Source organism: Symphalangus syndactylus, chromosome 12 (assembly GCF_028878055.3).
Source record: "Symphalangus syndactylus isolate Jambi chromosome 12, NHGRI_mSymSyn1-v2.1_pri, whole genome shotgun sequence".
Taxonomy (NCBI): Eukaryota; Metazoa; Chordata; class Mammalia; order Primates; family Hylobatidae; genus Symphalangus; species Symphalangus syndactylus.
The window spans coordinates 61,040,325-61,065,348 of record NC_072441.2 but is presented as its reverse complement, the minus strand read 5'-3'; the positions used below and the strand labels follow the sequence as shown (position 1 = coordinate 61,065,348).

Sequence of the window (25,024 nt, the reverse complement as noted above, 5' to 3'; positions counted from 1 at the left end):
ATTTTCCTTATGTGAAGGTTTGAAGATTCAAATGATGATTATTAAGGGCTAATGTTTGAGATACCCTTAGGTTATTCTGACTACATACTTGGATTTTATGATAGGAGAGCCAGAGCCTAAAATAAACAAATACTCAATGCAGTTATTTCAGTATGCAAGAAGTTTGGTATTTTTGAAAGTCCGTGGGTATTGCAAGCAAATATGCACATTTTACTTTATGCCATTTGTCAGATTCTTACCTTGGATACCACCAACAGGCATCCTCTGCTTCTGTCCACCCAAGTTCCTTCCTGAGTCCTCTTTATAGTATTGTGATTTCTGCACACCAACTTTCTTAGACATCAACAGAAAGCTGTCTACACAGTGTGGTGTAGTGTTCTTATGGGCTCTGGACCTATGGTGCTGTTTTCTCTCCTCCTGCTGAAGGTCCATTCATCCCTCGGGGCTCTCTAAAAGCCACCTTCCTGTGAGAAGCATATCCCAAGCATCTCAACCAAAACCAGTTCCTCCCCGTCCAGCCTCCCTCGAGTGCTGAATTGCAGAATATCCCATTTTTCATTGGATGAGGGAAAACCCATTGTTTTCCCAGTGGATTGTAAATTACTTCGGGGTAAATAGGCTGTATATATTCTCAAATATCCCAGAGTATGTAACTAGGTCACTTTTAGATTCAGATGGGTTTTGTTCCTTGAAAAGCTAGTACTTTAGGAAACTAAGTAAAAGATCTTTTCAACCTGGTATGTGGCTCTGTCAAACACATCATCAGTTTGGGGTAAACATGTGTTCTCTGTGGGTTGTCATTACCATAGTAGTGTCAGTGTATCATTGACAGGGTAGTAGTGTGGAGTACTGTTCTCGTGGTTTCAGCTGCCATCTCTGTACTGACTGCCTTCCACTCCAACATCTTCCTCTTTATCTCAACACTGTAGGTCTACCTGTGTACTGTGTGTTTCAGCATCTCTGCTTGCATGTCCCAGGAGTGCCACCCACTCAATATGGCCACCATGCATGGTCATCTTTCTGCTACTCCCTGTCTCCTGACCCTGCTCCAGCAACACACACAGACACCCTTCCTCTTTCTATATGTCATATGGTGGGGAATGTCCTTTAGTACTTACTCAGGAGTTAATTCCTCTGGAAAGCCTTCTGTTCTAGTTTCCTTTTGTTACAGCACTTTCACACTGAATTCTGACTTTCTCTGTACTTATCTGCTTTGTGAGACTGTGAGCTTCCTTAGGCAGTAGCTACTTGTATTCTTAGCACCTTGCCCAGTGCCAGGAAACCCTTATTTAGTGAATGAAAAGACAGAACTGCCAGACTGGAATTTGAGCTCAAGCTTGCCTCAATCTCAAGCCATTAAGATGAAGGGGAGCCGGGCATGGTGGCTCATGCCTCTAATCCCAGCGCTTTAGGAGGTAGTTTGCTTGAGCCCAGGAGTTCAAGATCAGCCTGGGCAACATGGCAAAACCCCATTTCTACAAAAAATATAAAAATTAGTTGGGTGTGGGGATGTGTGCCTGTACTCAGGAGGCTGAGGTGGGAGGATCACTTGAGCTCGAGAGGCAGAGGTTGCAGTGAGCTGAGATCATACCATTGCAGTCTAGCCTGGGTGATAGAGTGAGATCTTGTCTCAAAAAATAATAATAATACTAAATAAAGGGGAAGATAAGGATTGGAACCAGAAAGAGCAGCATGTGGACAGAAATGTAGGCACAAGAAGGCATCACTCACTGAAGAGACTGAAAGTGGTTCACTGTGCCTCAAGAGTGGTGGAATGTGTTTCTGGAAAGACAATAATGAAAGAGAGCTGGACAGATAAACAGGGGCCAAATGTAATAGGAGTCTGGATTTTATTCTGAATACGGTAGGAGCTATTGTAGCATCTTATATAGGGAAGTGAAATGAGTACATTCACATTTAAGGAATATCAACCTGAAAAAAGAGTGGAGACACTGTTGAGGGAGAGTGAGGTAGACTAGAGGCAGGGAGAATATTTAAATAATTCAGGTAAGAAATGACGAACACCAGTATAAGGTGATGTCTTTAAGGAATGGAGAAGGGAATGAACTGAGAAATATTTTGGAAATAGAAGCAACAGAACTCACTGACTGACTGGATATGGAGGTGAGAAAGAGAGGAGTCAAGAATGATATTCTAATTTCTAACTTGAGTGACTGCATTCATAGAGAATACAATATCAGGTTCCATTTTGTGCATGCTGAGTTTGAGATGTATGGGACATGTACAGGGAGCTGTCTAGTAATCAATTGGATATATCAGCTAGCAATTAAGAGAGAAATCTTTGATAGAGAGGTTGTTGCTGAGTTGAGCCATTGGAATGGGCAGGATCACTCAAGAAGAGCTTATAAATGAGAAGAATTCTCAGAGTAAGTCCAAAGGGAGAGGTAAAAGAAGAAACTTGCAAAGGACACTGAGAAGAAATAGCTCGAGGGATGGGAGAAAATCCAGAGAGGGATGGCATAGGAGTCAGTGGAAGAAAATGGTTTCATGGGGGTCAGTGCTACTGGGTAGTGAATATAATAAGAGTATCTTTTAGGATTTCTCAACCCAGAGATGGGTAAGCTTAGTATAAATGCTTCTGTGAAGTAATGAAATGAGAAACCATGCTGAAATGAGCTTAAAGTGAATGGGAGGTGAAGAAACTTGGACAGTGGAGACACATTTTTAGGGAGTTTGACAGTGAAGGGAAGGAAACTAGAGGAGGGAGAGGGTGATAAGAAGGATGTTGGGTGGAGGGAGGATTTGTTTTTTTGTTTTTTTGTTTTTTTCTGTTTGTATGTTTGTTTGTTTTTGAGATGAAGTCCTGCTCTATCACCCAGGCTGGAGTGCAATGGTGCAATCTCAGCTCACTGCAACCTCTGCCTCCTAGGTTCAAGTGATTCTTCTGCCTCAACCTCCTGAGTATTACAGGAGTGCACCACAACACCCAGCTAATTTTTGTATTTTTAGTAGAGATGGGGTTTCACCGTATTGGCCAGACTGGTTTCAAATTCCTGACCTCAAGTGGTCCTCCCGCCTCAGCCTCCTGAAGTGCTGGGATTGCAGGAGTGAGCCACTGTGCCTGGCCTGGAGGGAGGATTTTGGTTTGACTTTAATGTGCCTGTTGCTGAAGGAAGCATGTCAATACAAATAAAGAAGTTGAAAACATAGGTAAGAGAGGTTGATTAACCCAGTAGGTGTTCCAAGGGAGTTTGTGTGTAGGGAAAGGGAGTGGGAGATGGAAAGGGGCTCAGGGAGACAGGTTCTATCCAGAGACTGTTAAAAGGATTAGCCTTTGATTACAAGAAGAACTCTTCTTATACCTGCTTGGGAAGAAAAAGGATGGGAGTAGCTGTGGATAATTTTGCAGGAGGTGGGCAGAATACCAGGATATTCTGCCTGGTGGCCTCTCTACTCTTCCATGAGCTCCTGAGAAAGGATGTGATCTGAGAATGAGGGAGGAAGTGGTGTTGGAAGCTGGAGGAGAATGGAGAATATCAAAATGGTTAGTCTGACAAATGGGAGAGAACTGAGATAGACAAAAGGATTTCAGGGTGGTTTTGAGGGCTCAGTTAAGTCTCCTTTAGGAAGGTTCAGTTCTGTAGCCTTGGCAAGTTACTTCAAGTCTCTGTGACTGTTACCTCATCTCTAAGATGGGGATTAAGCTTGGTGACATAGTTTTACATGCCAGGCACAGTGCCTGACTTTTTGGCTCTGTCCTGAAGTCTTCCCTTTGTATATGGTATGTTTCGGGGAATAGGAGCCTCAAGCACTTATCCTTTAAATGTTTATCCTCCATCAGTCACTAAATGTTTACTCTGTACTTTTGATAGGTGCTGTGGGGGTCCAAGGTATAAAAGGTACTTTCAAAGTTCCTGTTAATGTGCAGGAAGGTTTTTAAGCAAATTATGTTTAATGATTTTGACAATCTGACATGCAGGAAAATTAATAGGGCCTGTGCAGAAGAGGAGTTTTATGTAACACTCTAGTTCAGGAAACAGAGCCCTTGGAAGCAGTGATCTCTCTGGGGAGGAATATCTGGTATTTGGGAATCTCATGAAATGATAATATTCTTAATTTTTATCATGAGCAGCAAAACAGATTTGCTAGGAGAAAGTCATTGTATGTTGTTGCATTGGGCACTTTAGATCCCAGGGAACAGAAACTGGCTGGCACAGGAATGGGCATCACTGTGGGGATGGATCATGTAGGGGAAGGATCCCTGGAGAAGTCCAGGAGGTGAGACTTCCCCCCTTCCCTTCTCCATGCATGAGTCCACTTCTCTCTGTTAACTTTCCCCTTGTCCCTCTGGTGACAGCAGCTGCTTACCTCTGGAGACCCCCTCACATTTCGAGGGGAAGGAATCCGGCTTGCCTGGCTAATTCCCATGGTCTATGTTTGGGCAGAATGTCTTTCCAAGTTGTGTAAAGATAGTGTGTTCATATATTAATAATAATAACATCTACTGAACATTTGCTAGGTGTCCAGACCTGCACTAACCATGTTATAAGTATTATTTTTTTGTAATCCTTTCCATAATCCTGTGAGGTAAGCACTGTTATCACAGACAAGGAAACCGCAGTGTGGACCCGTTTATGAACTTGCTCGAGGCCACGTGGCTCTGGGGTTCCAGCCCAGGTCTGCCTGACTCTCAATCCGTTGATATTAATATCCTGGCCAGTTACTATTTTGGCTGTATTGGGGTCATATTTACATCCTTGGTCCAGTTAGCTATGTTGGGTCATTTTAGTACTGATAGCCAGGGAGATGCTGGGCTTGATAGGTTAGTATAATTCTATGTATTACCTACAAAAACTGTTTTTATAAATTGTTTTGTTAACATTTATTTGTCACCTATTTATTCATTTTATTTGCACTGGTGAAAATAAACTCATCTTTTAAAAACTGTGGGGAAAATATCCAAACATTGTGAAAACTTGATTAACCTTGTATTTTCTGTACATCTGGGGAAGAATGCTGTTATGCTGTTTCAGCAAAGGAGCAACTTGGTCCAATTTGGGAGACATCTGTGTTTTGTGGAAATCTGACTTGAACACCACTGTCCAGTAACTGCGTGTATTAGCATTTAGGCTTTCTCTTCTGCTATGTATTATTAATGTAGTGTATACATTTCAAGAAACATCATCACATTTGTCAATTTATTGATTTCTAGGAGCTGATTTGTATTCTAGGATTGTCTAGTTGGCTTGGGCTGCCATGAAATACCACAGAGTGTGTGGAATCAACAACGGAAATTTATTTCTCACAGTTTCAGAGGCTGGAAAGCCTAAGATCAAGGGCCAAGCCAGTTTGATTTCTAGCGAGGGTTCTTTTCTCAGCTTGTAGACAGCTGGTGTGTGCTCACATGGTCTTATCTTGGTGCACACGTGATGGGGGAGAGAGAGAGTGAGCTCTCTGGTGTCTGCTCTTACAAGAACACTGATCCTGTCATGACAGCTCCATCCTCATGACCTCATAACCCTAATTACCTCCAGAAGCCTTATCTCCTAATACCATCACATGGGAGGTTACAGCTTCAACATATGAATTTGGTGGGGGTGCAGCTCAGTCCACGGCAGGTAGTAATGTGCATTTTAAAACTTATTTATACAGTACAAGAAGTTGCTTACTGAAGAAGGACAAAAAATAGGAACATTTGAGAGATTTATTTCTGGTTCCATGGCTGGAGCAACTGCACAGACTTTTATATATCCAATGGAGGTGAGTACCATTGTGAAGTCTGACTGTGTGGTGGTGTTCATGTTGGTTGTCTATTGCTCTCTAACAAGTTATCCCAAAATTAACAGTTTAAAACAAGCATTTATCATCGCACAGTTTCTATGGGTCAGGAATCTGGGAGCAGCTTAGCTGGGTGCCTCTGGCTCAGGGTTTTTCACAGCCCACTGTCAAGATGGTAGTCAGAGCTTGGAATCAGCTGGGGGCAGATTCCAAGCTCACTCATGTTGCTGCCAGGCCTCACTGGCTATTGGCTGGAAACGTCAGTTCCTTATCACATGAGCCTTTCTGTAGGCTTCCTCAGTATCCTCAAAACACAGTAGCTGGCTTCCCTAGAGTCAGTGATCCAACAGGGAGAGAGAGAGAGTGCCGAAGATGAAAGCTGATATCTTTTGCCTCTTCTGCTGTATTCCATTGATCACACAGACCAACCCTGGTAGAGTGTGGGAGGGGACGGTATAATGGTGTTAATAACAGGAGACAAATACCATTGGGGTCACTTTAGAGGCTGGCTGCCACTTTAGAGGCTGGCTGCCATTCCTGTCCAAAGAGTTTCTGTACCATAAATTTAATAATGGAATCTCAGGATTTGATTATGTGGTAGTTATCCTAATTAGACATCCTTTCATTAGTGCATAGGTTGGCAAAACACAGACCTATGGACTGTTTTGTACAGCCCTTGAGCTGAGAATGCCTTTTACATTTTTAAAAAGTGGGCAACACAGGATAAAGCGAGAAAGATCTAAAATCGACACCCTAATATCACAATTAAAAGAACTAGAGAAGCAAGAGCAAACAAATTCAAAAGATAGCAGAAGACAAGAAATAACTAAGATGAGAGCAGAACTGAAGGAGATAGAGACACGAAAAACCCTTCAAAAAATCAATGAATCCAGGAGCTGGTTTTATGAAAAGTTTAACAAAATAGACAACTAGCCAGAATAATAAAGAAGAAAAGAGAGGAGAATCAAATAGACACAATAAAAAATGATAAAGGGGATATCACCACTGATCCCACAGAAATACAAACTACCATCAGTGAATGCTATAAACATCTCTATGCAAATAAACTAGAAAATCTAGAAGAAATGGATAAATTCCTGGACATATACATGCTCCCAAGACTAAACTAGGAAGAAGCGGAATCCCTGTATAGACCAATAACATGTTCTAAAATTGAGGCAGTAATTAATAACCTACCAACCAAGAAAAACCCAGGACCAGACAGATTCATAGCCAAATTCTACCAGAGATACAAAGAGGAGCTGATACCATTCCTTCTGAAAATATTCCAAACAATAGAAAAAGAGAGACTCCTCCTTAACTCATTTTATGAGGGCAGTATCATTCTGACACTAAAACCTGGCAGAGACACAACCAAAATAGAAAATTTCAGGCCAATATCCCTGATGAACATCAATGTGAAAATCCTCAATAAAATACTGGCAAACTGAATCCAGCAGCACATCCAAAAGTTTATCCACCATGATCAAGTTGGCTTCATCCCTGGGATGCAAGGCTATTCAACATATGCAAATCAATATAACAGAATTCATCAATAAACAGAACCAGTGACAAAAACCACATGATTATCTCAATAGATGCAGAAAAGGCCTTTGATAACATTCAACACCACTTCATGTTAAAAACTCTCACTAAACTAGTTATTGATGGGATGTATAACAAAATAATAAGAGCTGTTTATGACAAACCCACAGCCAATATCATACTGAATGGGCAAATGCTGGAAGCATTCCCTTTGAAAACCAGCACAAGACAAGGATGTCCTCTGTCACCACTCCTATTCAACACAGTATTGGAAGTTCTGGCTAGGGCAATCCGGCAGGATAAAGAATAAAGGGTATTCAGATAGGAGGAGAGGAAGTCAAATTGTCTCTGTTTGCAGATGACATGATTGTATATTTAGAAAACCTCCTCGTCTCAGCCCAAAATCTCCTTAAGCTGATAAACAACTTCAAGCGAAGTCTCAGGGTACAAAATCAATGTGCAAAAATCACTAGCATTCCTATTTACCAATAATAGACAAACAGAGAGCCAAATCACGAGTGAACTCCCATTCACAATTGCTACAAAGAGAATAAAATACCTCGGAATACAACTTACAAGGGATGTGAAGGACCTGTTCAAGGAGAACTATAAACCACTGCTCAAGGAAATAAGAGAGGACACAAACAAATGGAAAAACATTCCATGCTCATGGATAGGAAGAATCAATATCATGAAAATGGCCATACTGCCCAAAGTAATTTGTAGATTCAATGATATCCCCATCAAGCTAACATTGAATTTCTTCACAGAATTAGAAAAAACTACCTTAAATTTCATATGAAACCAAAAAAGAGCCCGTATAGCCAAGACAATCCTAAGCAAAAAGAACGAAGCTGGAGGCATCATGCTACCTGACTTCAAACATACTACAAGGCTACAGTAACCAAAATAGCATGGTACTGGTACCAAAACAGATATATAGATCAATGGAACAGAACAGAGGCCTCAGAAATAACACCACACATCTGCAACCATCTGATCTTTGACCAAAACAAGCAATGGTGAAAGGATTCCTTATTTAATAAATGGCATTGGGAAAACTGGCTAGCCATATGCAGAAAACTGAAACTGGACCCCTTCCTTACACCTTATACAAAAATTAACTCGAGATAGATTAAGGTTTTAAACATAAGACCCAAAACTATAAAATCCCTAGAAGAAAACCTAGGCAGTACCATTCAGGACATAGGCATGGACAAAGACTTCATGACTGAATCACAAAAGCAATGGCAACAAAAGCCAAAATTGACAAATGGGATCTAATTAAACTAAAGATCTTCTGCACAGCAAAAGAAACTATCATCAGAGTAAACTGGCAACCTACAGAATGGGAGAAAAATTTTGCAATCTATCCATCTGACAAAGGGCTAATATCCAGAATCTATAAGGAACTTAAACAAATTTACAAGAAAAAAAAACCCCATCAAAAAGTGGGTGAAGGATATGAACAGACACTTCTCATAAGAAGACATTTATGCAGCCAACAAACATATGAGAAAAGGCTCATCATCCCTGGTTGTTAGAGAAATGCAAATCAAAACCACAATGACATACCATCTCACGCCAGTTAGTTAAAAAGTCAGGAAACAACAGATGCTGGCAAAGATGTGGAGTAATAGGAATGCTTTTACACTGTTGGTGGGAGTGTAAATTAGTTCAACCATTGTGGAAGACAGTGTGGCGATTCCTCAAGGATCTAGAACCAGAAATACCATTTGACCCAACAATCCCATTACTGGTTATATACTCAAAGGATTATAGATTATTCTACTATAAAGACAGATGCACACATGTGTTTATTGCATTACTATTCACAATAGCAAAGACTTGGAACCAACCCAAATGCCCATCAGTGATAGACTAGATAAAGAAAATGTGGCACATATACACCATGGAATACTATGTAGCCATAAACAAGGATGAGTTCATGTCCTTTGTAGGGACATGGATGAAGCTGGAAGCCATCATTCTCAGCAAACTAACACAGGAACAGAAAACCAAACACCACATGTTCTCACTCATAAGTGGGAGTTGAACAATGAGAACACATGGACACAGGGAGGGGAACATCACACATGGGGGCCTTTTTGGGAGCGAGGGGCTAGGGGAGGAATAGCATTAGGAGAATTACCTAATGTAGATGATGGGTTGATGGGTGCAGCAAACCACCATGGCACGTGTATACCTGTGTAACAAACCTGCACATTCTGCACATGTATCCCAGAACTTAAAGTATAATTTTTAAAAAGTAGGCAAAAACAAAAGAAAAGAAAAGTAACGTACAACCGAGACCTAATATTTTAGGCTTGCAATGACAAATATTTTATTATTTAGTCTTTACAGGAAAAGTTTTCCAACTACTGCTTTATAGCAAAAATAATATTGTAGATGTGGAATTTATTGATACAGCAGAGGGGTTTTTAGTAACTGATAAGACTTAAGCAAGATAAATACAATTTTCACCGGTGTGTGGTATGCCTGCTAATATAGCTTTTTTTCAAGCATCTTAATATGATTGTTCATATTACTCCACACACCTCTCAAAAAAATCTTAATACCTATTTTTCCTCTCATATCCTCCATATCAGTTAATAGTATCACCTTCCCAACTCCCCACTGCCCCATCCTGTGTTCCAAGCTAGAAGTACTGGGGTTATCCTTTATACTACCATTTCCCTCACCTTCCAGACGCAGGTGGTCACCAGTCAGTTTTGTTAAGACATCAATAGATTATCTTGCTTCCATTTCCTTGGTCACTTCCTTCATCAGATCCTCCTTGCAGTAAACGGGTCTCTCTGGCTGTGGTCTTTGCCCCTCAATAGAGGTCATACGTGAAGGAGAATGTATCAACAAATTGTACAGTCTTTTAAGTGACAGTATGTGCTAGGTATTTGTTCTATGTAAAATTACTTCGTTTGAATTCCATGATGATAGAGTTAATATGAACAATCATATTTTGTTTTTTTTATATTCAGGTTATGAAAACCAGGCTGGCTGTAGGCAAAACTGGGCAATACTCTGGAATATATGATTGTGCCAAGAAGATTTTGAAACATGAAGGCTTGGGAGCTTTTTACAAGGGCTATGTTCCCAATTTATTAGGTATCATACCTTATGCAGGCATAGATCTTGCTGTGTATGAGGTGAGTTTATAGACATCTTTTGAATCGGAAAATGCAGTTAGATCTTTTTAGAATTGGACTTTATGTGAAGAAGTAGATATATACCAGAAAACTGTGTGACCAGAAGTAAATTCAAGCATGTGTTATTTGAACTTTCAAGTAACTTGAGTGTGAATATGCATGGGGTCACTTTTGTATTAGATTTTCTTGGGAATTGATTTTGTTCACCTTAAAAGGTGGTTCTAGAGATTTTTTTCAGGGAAGATAAAAAAAGCAAGTAAGTTCCTTTTGTTTTGGATTTGCAAAAATCTGACATTAAGCCAAGTGACTAATGTGACTAACGTGAGTAATACAGTTTCATTCCTTGTATGAAAGAATACAAATCTTGGATCAACCCTGCAGTCTAAATCATTTAATAATTTATGAATCTCACAAACAATTATTGAGCACACACTATACAAACCACTGGGTTAGACACTGGATCTGGGGATTCAAAGGACTCAGTGTGTGCCTTGAAGAAACTGAAGGTCTTGTGGGGGAGACAAACAAACGACTAAAACCCAGTGTGGTTATCTGTGCTGCGATAAACATGAGCCAGGGTGCATGTTAGGATGGGACCTAAGCTACAGCGTAGAGGAAGAGTGGAATGTGTAATGAAAAGAAGACTCGGCTTTTTTTTTTAAAGAGCTTTATTGAGATTTAGTTCATATTCCTTACATTTCACTCATTTGAAGTGTACAAGCAAATGGTTTTTGGCTTCTTACATAATTTTAAAAAATTATGATAAAATATAAAATTTGCCATTTTACTCATTTTAAGTGTACAATTCAGTGGCATTAATTACATTCACAATATTGTGCAACCATCAACACTATTTCCAAATCCTTTTCCTCACTCCAAACAGAAACACCTTAACCTTTAAGCAATAACTTCCTACCCTCCCTAACTCAAACCCTTGGTAACCTCTAATCTGCTTTCTATGTCTAGGAATTTACCCATTCAAGATATCTTATAAGTAGAATCATACAGTATTTTTCTCTTTGTGTCTGATTTATTACTCTTAGCATAATGTCTTTAAGGGTTGTTCATGTTGTAGCATGTATCAGAACTTCATTTCTTTTCATGGCTGAGTAATATTCCATTATGTGTATATACCACATTTTGTTTAGTCCTTCATCTGTTGAAGAACATTTGGATTATTCCTACTTTTTCAATATTGTGAATAATGCTGCAGTGAACACTGGCATCTGCATATCTGTTCGAGTCTATGCCTTCAATTCCTTTGGGTGTATGTCTCGGAATGGAATTGCTGAGCCGTATGGTCATTCTGTGTTTAGCTTTTAGGAACTATCAGACTGTTTTCCATAGTGGCTGCACCATTTACATTCTCACCAGCAACATACAAAGGTTCCAGTTTTTCCACATCCTTACTAACAATTTCCATTTTAAAAAAGCTTATTTTTATTACAGTCATCCTCTTAGGTGTGAGGTGGTATCATGGTTTAGGACTTTACTTCTTGTGCTGAGTTTTTAAAAAAATTGTGATTAAAAACACAGAACATAAAGTTTATGATTTTAACCATTTTTAAATATATAGTACAGTAAGTGTTAACTGTCTGTGGTTTGTTGTGCAACAGATCTCTAGAACTGTTCACTTCTCAAAGCTTAAACTCTACACTCATTAAACAACAGCTCCCAATTTCCCCTTCACCCCAGCGCTGTGTAACCTACTTTCTCGTTTTATGAGTTTGATTACATTAAATACCTTGTATAAGTGAAATCGTGGTATTTCTCTTTTCGTGACTGGCTTATTTCATGCAACATAGTTTCCTCAAGATTCATCCATATGATAGCATATGACAGGACTTTTTTGTTTTTAAGGCTGAATAATATGTCGTTGGGTATATGTATCACATTTTCTTTATTCATCTGTTGATGGGCATTTGGGTTGTTTCTACATCTTGGCTATTGTGAATAGTGCTGCAGTGAACATGGTTGTGCAAATATCTCTTCAAGATACTGTTTTCAGTTCTTTTTGACATACACTCAGAAGTGGAATTTCTGGGTCAAATGGTAGTTCTATTTTTAAGTTTTTGAGGAACCTCCATGTCATTTTCCATAGTAACTAGACCTTTTTGTTTTTTAACATTTCTGTCAATGTACACCAAGATTCCAATTTCTCCATGTCCTCCCCAACACTATTAAGTGGGGTAGTGAAGTCTCCTACTATTACTGTGTTGCTGTTTATTCCTCCCTTCAGTTCCATAAGTGTTTGCTTCATATATTTTGGAGGTTAATATTAGGTCCATATATAGTTATAATTATTCTTTCTTCCTGGTAAAATGACCCATTTATCATTATGTAATGTCCATCTTTGTCTCTTGTGACAGTTTGTGTCTTAAGGTCTATTTTGTCTGATGTAATTATGGCCACCCCTGCTCTCTTTGGGTTCCCGTTTTTATGGAATATCTTTTTCCATCCTTTCACTTTCAGCTTATGTGTGTCCTTAGATCTAAAGTGAGTCTCATAGATAAGGTATAGTTGATTCTGTATGTGTTATTCACTCAGCAATTTATATCTTTTAATTGGGGGATTAAATCCATTTATATTTAAAGCAATTACCGATAGGGAAGGACTTACTGTTGTCATTTGGCTAGCTGCCTTTTATCTTTGTCCTGTGGCGTCTTTGTCTTTCCCTTCCTCTCTTCCTGGCTTCTTTTGTGTTTTGTTAATTTTTTTTTGGTAGTGATATGTTTTGATTCCTTTCTCATTTCCCTTTGTGTGCATTCTATAGATGCTATTTTTGTGGTTACCATTACAACTACATAAAACATACTAAAGTTACAGCAACTTATTTTAAGCTGTTTACAACTTAACTTCAGTGGTATATAAAACTCTATTTCTTTACATCTTTCACCTCCTCCCCACCAACTTTATGTCTTTTGATATTGTATATCCTTAACATAGATTTATAGTTACTTTTTATGCTTTTCTTCTTTAAATTCTGTTTAAATTTTGTTTTTGAAATTTAGATTTTCAAGTTATTTATATACCTTCATTACAATACTATAGGATTTTATAATATTCTAAATATTGACCTTTACCATAGAGTTTCATGTTTTGTGGTTTTGTATTGCTATTTATGATCCTTTTGTTTCTCCTTTTAGCCTTTCTTGTAGGGCTGGTCTAGTGGGGATAGGCTGTATCAGCTTTTGTTTGTCAGGGACAGTCTTAATTTCTCCTTTTTTGAAGGGCAGTTTTGCCCATGCAGTATTTTTGTTTGGCAGTTTTTTTAAGTTTCAAAACATAGAATATAACATTCCATTTCCTTCTAACCTGCAAGATTTCCATCGAGAAATGCACTCAATGGATTTTTTAATCCATTGAGATAATTTTTTAATCCTGTAGGATTTAAAATTTTTAGTCTTACAGGATTAAAAAATTAAAAAGTTAAACTAGTTATATAACATACTAACATATATCTTATACTTAAAGTATCTTATGTTTAAAAAGTTGATTATCATATATATTTTATACAGTTTATCCTAATTATTGCCTTCTAATGAAATACAGGGACCTAGAGTAATAGGGGATAAAGTATGGCCTTTTGATCAGCACGCCTGGTTCTGAGTCCTTCTTAAAAAACTCTGGGCCTGGTGTGGTGGCTCATGCCTATAATCTCAGCACTTTGGGAGGCCGAGGCGGGTGGATCACCTGAGATCAGGAGTTTGAGATCAGCCTGGCCAACATGGCGAAGCCCTGTCTCTACTAACAGTAGGGCGTGGTTGTGGGTGTGGGTGCCTGTAATCCAAGCTACTCAGGAGGCTGAGGCAGAAGAATCGCTTGAACCTGGGAGGCAGAGGTTGCAGTGAGCAGAGATTGGGCCACTGCACTACAGCCTGGGTGACAAGAGCGAGACTCCATCTCAAAAAAACAAACAAAAACTCCGCTGAGATGAATTTTCCTCATTTCTAAAATCAGAATAGTAGATTTATGTCAGAGTTTTTGTAAGGCCCAAATGAAATATATGTAATGTGTAAAATGAGATACAATTAGTAGAATTATATTATTTTATTAATACTCACCATAAGAGGTGTTCTTTAGGTCCTGCAGCGTTTGGTACGCAGTTCACATTTGTTTAGAAGAATGTCAGTAACTGGTGCAAATCTCTTGTGTTCTGCATCCCCAGTGGCCTCCCACCTCTCCACAGAGCCGCTGCCTTCTACAGTGCCTGCTGCTTCTGCAAATGCGTGGCCTCATCCTGCAGAAATGGGGTTTCTCATGAGGTTGAGCATAGCTGTGAAAATGTTTACACTGAAGTTGTAGAGTTCGTTAATTATTTTTCTTCTTTATTTCTCTGGCAGCTCTTGAAGTCCTATTGGCTGGATAATTTTGCAAAAGATTCTGTAAACCCTGGAGTCATGGTGTTGCTGGGATGCGGTGCCTTATCCAGCACCTGTGGTCAGCTGGCCAGCTACCCACTGGCTTTGGTGAGAACTCGCATGCAGGCTCAAGGTGAATTTTTGATTACAGAACCACACCGATCAAAGTGCTGCACCAGTAATGTGCTTTTAGAACTCCAAGTTCTACTAAGATGCAGACTGTAGTTTTAAGACAGTATTTCTCAACCATTTTTTCATTATTGCCTCCTTAAGGAATCTTTTCAGAAATTCTTTTTCTAAATGCTCCCTCGTCCTGAAATTTTAATGTGACAGAAGCATTGCATATGTACTGTATGCATACATATGCCTTATACATAAACAGAGGACTATTTTTTTGACTGTGTTACATGCACGTTTTAAGATTATAAGCTTTAGTATCTGATGGATTTGGGTTCAGATCCTTGCCTCAGACTTCTTGGGGTTTTTAATGGGAATGAAAATTGTACAGTGTTGTAAGAATTACCAACAATATAAATAAAGCATCTTGGGTTTGTTAAATTTTTGGGAAATGGTGGCTGGAATCATTTTTTAGTGTTGCGTAGACACTACAAGTTTTGAGCTGTGATTCCTCCTCACTGTGACGCTGTCTCCTTTGTTGGCTTTGATTACACTGTACCATCCTGGTTGTTCTGCCAGCCCACTGATAACTTTTACCATTTGCTGGCTTTTATTGCTATCCCCACTCGATTAAAGTATGCATTTAAATGCCTTTCTTTTCTCTTTGGTGCTTTCCCTGGTCAGTCTTATCCATTGTTTTCTTAAGTAGTACACCTTGGGCATCTACAGCTCCATTCCCAACCTCCCTTCCAATTGCCAGCCACAGCAACCCCAGCCAAGCAGTCAGTCACTAACTGGCAAATACTCCCTGAGCCATTGTCTCATTCTAGGCACTGCCAGATGCTAGGGGTAGAGCAGTCAACAAGTCAGATGTGGCCCTGCCAGTGTAGAGTAGAGAAGACGTATGTCCAGCAAGTAAACAACCTGGTTAAACCAGTTCCTCTTTTGTTAGGGGAGCACAGAGCAAGGAGCTGTAACCTAACTTGGGAGCTGCAGAATGCTGTCAGTGAAGCTGAGACTGGAAAGATGAGTGGGAGTTAGCTGGGCACAGGCCAGTGGAGTGGGAACAGAAAACATTCCAGCTGAGGGAAAGCATGTGTGAAGACACTGAGGCAGGCACCAACGTGGCGTATTTGAGGAGCTGAGAGACAGTCATGGTGTAGAGAAAAACACAAAGTAGTGAACTACACGTTTCTTGTGTATTCTCTCATTTCACCATCATAACATCTTGGGGATGGAAATACTAATATTGTCCCCATTTTTCAGATGAGCAACTGGGGCAGAGAGAAATTAAGTAACTCCCACAAGATTATACCTGTGGTAAATAGTGGGACTGGAATTCAGACACATGCAGTCTGATTCCAACCCTCCTGTCTGCCAGCTCTGATCCAGAACTTTGCATGGCTGATATGGCTGATAGATTGTCTATGGCTGATAGATTGTCATTTCTGACCTAAAAGTCTGATCATTTTACATCTGTTCAGACATCTTTGCAGCCTTTCGGTGTCAGTTCCAAAGTTCTTAGTGGGAATTTCAAAGCCTTTAATAATCTGGCCCCACTTTATTCACTATCTGTGTAATAACCACATACAACAATCAGCTGCATCTCCATAGCACATGGTGCTCCTCCTGTTGTCTTGGTTGTGCCAGCAACACTGGATTTCACTTTCTCTTCTTGCTTGTTGAGGTCATTTCCAAGGCCCAGGTCCTTGTGCTTTTCCCACACTTCCCAGAGCTTCTTCCATACTCCCCTTACTTCCTGAGATTTAACTGTTCTCTCTTCAGTGCTTGTCTAGTAAGAAGGAGGCAGCAGCAGCAGTGTGGGGTGGTGGAAAGTATACCAGCTTTGGAGTCAGACCATTGGATCTCAGTCCTAACATTTTCTACTTAGCTTTTTTAGGACAGATTTCTCCATCTTTCTAAGCCTCCAATTGCTCACTTATAAAATTGATATAACATTTACCTTGCAGGACTGGTATGGAAGGTAATTAACCCAGTATTTAGAACATAGTAATTAATAAATAACTATTATTGCCATCATTACTATAGTTAGGACACTCATTGTTAGGTGCTATACAAAGAGGATCATGAAAGGGATATTGTCTTGGGCTCCTTGGAATAAATGTTGTCCTTTTACTGTATTCTAGAATATCATTCTGAATCATAATTGCTTGCTGTACTAATAATGAAACATGCTTGAATATTAAATTACACTCTTTTTTTATTTTTTAGCCATGTTAGAAGGTTCCCCACAGCTGAACATGGTTGGCCTCTTTCGACGAATCATTTCCAAAGAAGGAATACCAGGACTTTACAGAGGCATCACCCCAAACTTCATGAAGGTGCTCCCTGCTGTAGGCATCAGTTATGTGGTTTATGAAAATATGAAGCAAACTTTAGGAGTAACCCAGAAATGAGGCTGCATTTTTGCTTTAGCATGATAATTGAAACTTTCCACAATCCCTGGAGTGACCTTCTCTCCTCGAGTTGAAACAAGTCTATGGCAAAAGAAGCTGCATTTTTTTCACAAAAGGGAAGATGATAACAATGGTCACTTCAAACTTTTGGGCTCAATTATATGTACACAGAAATGTTAAAAATCATAGTTTTAATGTGTTTTGAAAAGGCCACACAATTATACTTTATCTTCTCATAATAATCCTGCAAATCTCTGCCCTGAATCTGAAATCTGAAAATCTGGTTGCTTAAACAAAATTTGTTTTGTGTGGTAGAGTTATAAATCATTAATCTTTATTTCAGGTGGTTCACGTTTATGCTGGTTCCTTTATACTTAAATGTCTTGTTTTATATATTTTGAATGTCCTTATAGATTTCTTTAAATTTCCTTGTAGAACCATTAATAGAAAATCATTACATTTAAAATATACCGTATAGCAAAAGCATCCAAATAAGTGTAGAGTTTATGTCCTTATTTCTCTTTCAGCTGAATAGGAATGAACACAGTGGTAGAATTTCTGAAGAGAAGTGATGAAATTATATTTATTTCAGCGGGCACTTTTCCATTTTACATGTACCATTATTTGGTTCCTGGAGTTATACACTAATTTTCAGTATATTACTGTTAAATTATCAACACAAGGCAACTTATTTGAAAGATTCTGTTTATCCTGCCATTGCTTTGAAAAATAGCAGGAAACAAAATCCTTTGACTTGTATCAGCTTCTGAAGAGCATCTTTGTTTTCCTTTGTTCTTCGTGTCCTACCTTTTAAATCAGATTCCGTTTTAGTCAGAAAGACTTCTTGGGACCATTCTTAGTAACCTGAAATTTCTTTTTTAATTGCATGAGGTGGGTTGATCATGAGCAAATGACGTGCTTATTTCTCCCTCACTGTTGAATATCTTTGAACTTGCTGTTTTCAATATGGGCAGCACAAAGGTGAGAGATACATATTAATAGTAGTATGTATTACTCTTATACATTAGATACCTATATTTAAATGAAAGGCCCAATTTGTAAACAAATACATTCATATTCTCTCTTGCCCCAAGTTTTAGGTACATGTATGATATAGGAGATTTAATTTATAATAATGAAAGCATTTTTTTATTTTACTAAAGCCATTTTTGTAGTTGACTATCTTTTCTTATTTGTGTGACTAGAACTTAGAAAAATATTTACTAGTTGAAGGTATTATCAGTTTTTAATTTAGTTCTTAAACTCATTTCACTTCTAATAATTTCTGTTATAAATTGCCAGCATTTTAATGAAAATCTAATGACGTAATAGGCATTTTCTTTATTTGAACCTACCTCTTTTATTTTCTGAACCAAAGAGAAAAGATGGACTGGTGTTTGTGAAACATTTTTAAAAACGTAGTTTCATTTATATTAGTTATGTTTGATAAATGTCTCAGTATTTTTATAATATGATAAGCCTGGGATTCTACTTTAAGGGTTATTTGTACTTTTGAGTAATATATAAAGTGACAATATTAAGGTACATGATCAGCTCTTTCTATTTTTACTCATAAAAATTATGGAAATGAATAATTTTGCTAACAATTTTGAAATTTCAAACTTCTGGAAAATATGAAAATATTCATTGTTCATTATGAATTTAAATTGTAAGGTATGAATGTGATTTGTCTGTACATCTTGTTTCTTTTCCAAAAAATGATTCTGTATCTTTTGGAAAAAAGCTGAGAGTTGAAGATAGTATATTTCTGGTAGTACTGAATATTTACTTACAGTTTCTATCAAAAATATATATTTGTGTCTGAAATTACTTGTTTTCCAGTTTTTATTTTTTTAGAGAAAACTCTTAAGTCTCAGTTTCCTGAGAATTATTTATAAAAAATTTTAAATAAAGCAAAAATTGTGTCCTGCAGCTTAGCTAGCTTAGATGTTTGGCACCAGTTTGAATCATGCTTCTTACATCTGGCTCCAGGTAGTCTTTACAAACATTTTGGCCTTTCCTGAGCAGCCTTTGTAGATATTGTCTGTGTGATGCATTTTGACACAAGATGATATTTTTTGTGATATCAAAATTCCACATTTACCAATTAGAGTTACAGCCCTGGGGTTCACAGTACCAAGGGGGACCCAGAGCCTCAGGATTGGCCAGGCTCATTTTGCCGTGGAGTATCAGTTTGTCTTGAAATTGTGGGAAAAAATTCTAAGTTGAATTCACTGGTAAGTAATTTTTTAAAATTTCATAATGCAGATTACATCCAAAGTTTGATTTAAAAATTAAAACATAAGACTGCAGAGAAATTCTGCATTTCAACTCCAATACTATCCAGACGTCAGAAATGACTTAGCAGTTATTTCTGTAAGCTTCTCGCTTACCTGGATACCCGACAGGTGAGATGGCTGTAGCAGACACTGGCAGTTCCCTGCCCACACACCTGTCCCTGTCCACAGCTGCACAAGGCAGCTCTGTGTGCAGTTGCCAGCATCTGCTCCTCTGTTCTCAGGAAACCTTTGTTAGAAAAATGCTGCCATATTTGTTTCTTGCCTATTAGTCTTGTCTCCCAGTCAAGAGAATAAATTTATGCAAGCAGAGATTGTACTTTACAATATTTTGTCTTTGAGCTTGGCATTAGGTTGCATTTGTAAAAGTGTGGCATGGCTTCCTCATCCCTCAATAGGAATTTTGCCAGCCCTTTTGTTCCATGGAACTTCCTTTTTTGAGAAGAGCACCAAAAGAGTAAAAATATTGTGGAGGGGGCAACCCTCCTTTGTCATATGCTCTCATTGGGAGACATGTGGAGCAGTCTGAAGTCATGTAGGCCACTCTCTGGGAGAGCACATCCTATGATGTTCTCCCACCCCAGCCCCTTCCACTGTGCTCAAGTCCAAGCTGACCAGCTCTCTGACCACAGTGTAAATGAAGATGATTGTCAGTGGGCCCCAGAGCCCTGTACCCAGACACTCAGCCACAGCCACTAACCCCAGGCCACTTCAGCATTTATTCCACCAGCATTCACTCACTCACTTGTTCTTGCAGTGAGCATTTATTAGGCACCTGTTATGGCTTGGCTTTATCCCCATACAAATACCATCTTGAATTGTAACTCCCACAATTCCCACATGTCATGGGAGGACCTGGTGGGAGGTGAATGAATTATGGGGGTGGGTCTCTCCTGCACTCTTCTCATGATGGTGAATGAGTCTCATGAGATCTGATGGTTTTAAAAACAGGAGTTTCCCTGCACAAACTCTCTCTCTCTTTGCCTGTTGCCTTCCAGGTAAGATGTGACTTGCTCCTCCTTGCCTTCTGCCATGATTATGAGGCTTCTTTTGTAAATTGCACAGTCTTGGATATGTCTTTATCAGCAATGTGAAAATGGACTAATACAGTAAATTGATACCTGTAGAGTGGGGCATTGCTGAAAGGATACCTGAAAATGTGGAAGTGACTTTGGAACTGGGTAACAGGCAGAGATTGGAACAGATTGGAGGGCTCAGAAGAAGGCAAGAAAATGTGGGAAAGTTCTGAACTTCCTAGAGACTTGTTGAATGGCTTTGCCCAAAATGCTGAAAACAATATGGACAATAAAATCCAGGCTGAGGTGATTTAGGATGGAGATGAGGAACTTGTTGGGAACTGGAGCAAAGGTGACTCTTGTTATGTTTTAGCAAAGAGACTGGGGGCATTTTGCCCCTGCCCTAGAGATTTGTGGAACTTTGAACTTGAGAGAGATAATTTAGGGTATCTGGCAAAAGAAATTTCTAAGCAGCAAAGCCTTCGAGAAGTGACTTGGGTACTGTTAAAGGCATTCAGTTTTATAAGGGAAGCAGAGCATAAAAGTTTGGAAAATTTGCAGCCTGACTATGCAACAGAAAAGAAAAATCCATTTTCTGGGGAGAAATTCAAACTGGCTATAGAAATGTGCTTAAGTAGCAAGGAGCTGTTAATGTTCGTCCCTAAGACCCTGGAGAGAATGTCTCCAGGCCATGTCAGAGACTTTATGGCAGCCCCTCCCATCACAGGCCCAGAGGCCCAGGAGGAAAAAGTGGTTTTGTGGGCCAGGCCCAGGGTCCCCATGCTGTGTGCAGCCTAGGGACTTGGTGCCCCGTGTCCCAGCCGTGGCCGAAAAGAGTCAATGTACAGCTCAGGCTGTGGCTTCAGAGGGTGGAATCCCAAGCCTTGGCAGCTTCCACATGGTGTTGAGCCTGTGGGTGCAAAGAGGTCAAGGACTGAGGTTTGGGAACCTTCACCTAGATTTCGGAAGATGTATGGAAACGCCTGGATGTCCAGGCAAGAGTTTGCTGCACGGGCTGGGCCCTCATGGAGAACATCTGCTAGGGCAGTGCAGAAGGGAAATGTGGGGTTGGAGCCCCCACACAAAGTCCCTACTAGGGCACTGCCTAGTGGGGCTGTGAGAAGAGGGCCACCGTCCTCCAGACCGCAGAATGGTAGATCCACAGATGACTTGTACTGTGTGCCTGGAAAAGCTGCAGACACTCAACACCAGCCTGTGAAAGCAGCCGGGGGAAAGGCTGTACCCTGCAGAGCCACAGGGGTGGAGCTGCCCAAGATCAAGGGAACCCACTTCTTGCATCAGCATGACCTGGATGTGAGACCTGGAGTCAAAGGAGATCATTTTGGAACTGAAAAACTTGCCCTGCTGGATTTCGGACTTGCATGGGGCCTGTAACCCCTTGGTTTTGGCCAATTTCTCCCATTGGGAATGCCTGTATTTACCCAATAACTGTACCCCCACTGTATCTAGGAAGAAACTGCTTGCTTTTGATTTTACAGGCTCATAGGTGGAAGGGACTTGCTTTGTCTCACATGAGACTTTGGACTGTGGACTTTTGGGGTTAATGATGAAATGAGTTAAGACTTTGGGGAACTTTTGGAGGCGTGATTGGTTTTGAAATGTGAGGACATGAGATTTGGAGGGCCAGGGGTGGAATGATATGGTTTGGCTGTGTCCCCACCAAAATCTCAACTTGAATTGTATCTCTCAGAATTCCCACATGTTGTGGGAGGTACCCAGGGGGAGATAATTGAACCATGGAGACAGGTCTTTCCCATGCTATTCTGGTGATAGTGAATAAGTCTCACGAGATCTGATGGGTTTATCAGGGGTTTCCACTTTTGATTCTTCCTCATTTTCTCTTGCCACTGCCATGTAAGAAGTGCCTTTCACCTCCCACCGTGATTTTGAGGCCTCTCCTGCCATGTGGAACTGTAAGTCCAATGAAACCTGTTTTTCTTCCCAGTCTCAGGTATGTCTTTATCAGCAGTGTGAAAATGGACTAATACAGCAGCCAATGTGGGCTGAGGTCACAACATTGAACAAAAGACTCAGTACTTCTTATCTAGTGGGGAGAGACAGACAATAAACTATTAAGTAAAATATGTAGTGTGTCAGATGGTGCTAAGTGCAGAAGGGAGAGCTGGGGGTGTGGCCAGGGCTGCAGTTTTACAGAGATAGATAAGTTTTACTGAGGAGGTGCTGTTTGAAGGTGGTGCAGGAATGCGCTATACTGAGTCTGGGAAGAGCATCCAGGCAGCAGAGGGAAGCAGATGCAGTGGCCACAGGAGGGAGTAACTTGCAGGAGGCCCGTGTGGCTGCAGGGGAGGAAGCCCAGGGAGGCAGCAACCCAGGAAGCAGAGGGGACTCTGAGGGGCCCACATCATCATGCATTTCTCTCCATTTCTTGCTTTCTAGTGCTGCAATAGCAGCAGTTTCTTGAGGGTATTCCATAAATAAGATTCAAATGTCTCTCCTCGGGGGGTGGGGGACACTTGGGGTAGTATCATTGGAAATGATGGAAAATGTCTCAGTTTCTGGGAACTGTCATGTCCATCACAGGCTACCTGGATACGTGGGCCCATTCCCCAGGTAGCATGTCTATTGGCTTCTCTGTGCCTCTCCTCCTCCAGGGAGAATTATAATTTTTAAAAAGAGAATTAACTTAGAAACCTTAAAATCTTTCTAGATATTTTCTGAGAATAAAGAGGATTTTAATCTTAGCAAACTAACAAGGCCACCACTGTCCTGACTTCCTTCTCTGATCACCTTGTATCTGCCCAGGGTTTGTTTGTTTGTTTATTTGTTTTTAATTTACACAAGTTTGACAATGTTGGAAACAATCCTTTTATTTGATTTTTTGTTTTGTGTTCATTGATATTGTCCTGTTTTAAATTCACTTCTACAAAGTCAAGATAACCATAACAAACAAGTGATTTGTATTTTGTTACTCCAGAAAGAAAGGCTGGTTTATCCAGGGATCTTAAAGCTTTCTAAAGTACCCTTTCAACCTAAGCTTATCACAGACTCCTGGTTTTTCCTAGTCAGCATGAGTTTACACTCATTTCGTTACACTGGTTCTACCGCACAATCTTAGCCACGGGCTCAGGATGAAGTGGCCTGAATCCCAGCACCTGTAATCAGTGCCTTCTGTAGCTATGCGTCACCCAGGCAGTCTTTGCCATACTGCAGGGGGTCCCCACATCAATCTTAGTGCAGCAAATGGGATGGTAAAAATGTGGTATTTCCTTATTTTATTTAAATCAACTTAAGTCCAGCTCCTTAACCACTCAGTGTTGTGCCAGTGATCTAGGATGTTGGCCCCTTTGGACACTGGCCATGGTCTATTCCATTCACGGCTGAGGCGCCCTTTGTTCTAGCCTGCATGGTCCCTTGGTTCCAGCAGTTGTGCCATGCTTGGGATGGGAGCAGTTGGGAAGACATGGAGCATCTGTGTCTGGGGTCTGGCCTTCCCATTCTGAAAGGGTGATGAGTAGAATGTGGATCTCCCTTAGCCATGGGACCCACTAACCTTTGTCTTCTTCCAAACCTCTGACCCACATCTTTTTCTCTTTGCTCTTAAAATTATCCCTCTCCTCTTCCCTCTGAGGCCCCTGTCATCCTCTCTGTAGGTAGCTTCAGTGTTTGCAAAAGACAGAAGAGCCTTTGATCAAAAGTGACTTCTGATTTCTACTTTAAAATATCACCAAGGGAAGGAAATGCTAAAGGCCTGACTCCTGCCCTGAAATGAGAAAAAAGGGAAAATATAGGGAAATAAATACAAGTTAGTATTTTACTCATTTATCTTGCTACAGGCTCTCAAATTGCCTCCTGTCTCCTGGTACTCTGTCTCAGGAGTAAGCCTTGTGCCTTATAGCAGTAGGCTCTGCACATAAAAGGAGATGGTTGTTTTGTTTGTTTTAACATAAACAGATTATTATACCTATTGAATCTCCAAGTTCCCACAACTATATTGATATGTGGCAATGCAGTTTCACAACCAGACAGTTCAATAAACGGTGTCCAGGTTGAAGAGTCAACTATGTACTTAAATTTCAACACTTTTCAATGGCCTGGGGAGGAGATGGGAAGTATGGGAGAGGGTACAATTAGTTGGAATGCTGAAAAGAATGATAAGGTGAGACTTCCTCTCTGCAGGGAGTCTAGAGCTGTTTCTAAATCTGTTTTGGTTTTGGATGTGTTAGTGAATATGAGTGCAAGCTCTCAGAAGACATGGCTGATAAAGTTGCAAGTGTAGAATTAGAGGTGAAATTGATGAGTCGGGTGCTTGAGTTTCTAAGTAGAAGAATCTGGTGGAATTCTACCAGAAGATGAGGAACATGGTTTAAAACTCATCCTTTAGTGATC

General features: G+C 40.0%; 1 protein-coding gene across 3 annotated transcripts in view; it reads left to right on the top strand.

Moving 5' to 3' along the window:
* Positions 1–19,170, top strand: part of SLC25A24 (solute carrier family 25 member 24) — a 65,155-nt gene extending 45,985 nt beyond the window's left edge. For all 3 annotated transcript variants that reach the window (XM_063624394.1, XM_063624395.1, XM_063624396.1), the window contains 4 exons: positions 5,614–5,721; positions 10,281–10,448; positions 14,792–14,942; positions 17,159–19,170. In XM_063624394.1, the coding sequence (XP_063480464.1) occupies positions 5,614–5,721; positions 10,281–10,448; positions 14,792–14,942; positions 17,159–17,343 (612 nt within the window). In that variant the 3' untranslated portion in view covers positions 17,344–19,170. The remainder of the gene's footprint in view (positions 1–5,613; positions 5,722–10,280; positions 10,449–14,791; positions 14,943–17,158) is intronic.
* The last annotated feature ends 5,854 nt before the right edge of the window (positions 19,171–25,024 follow it).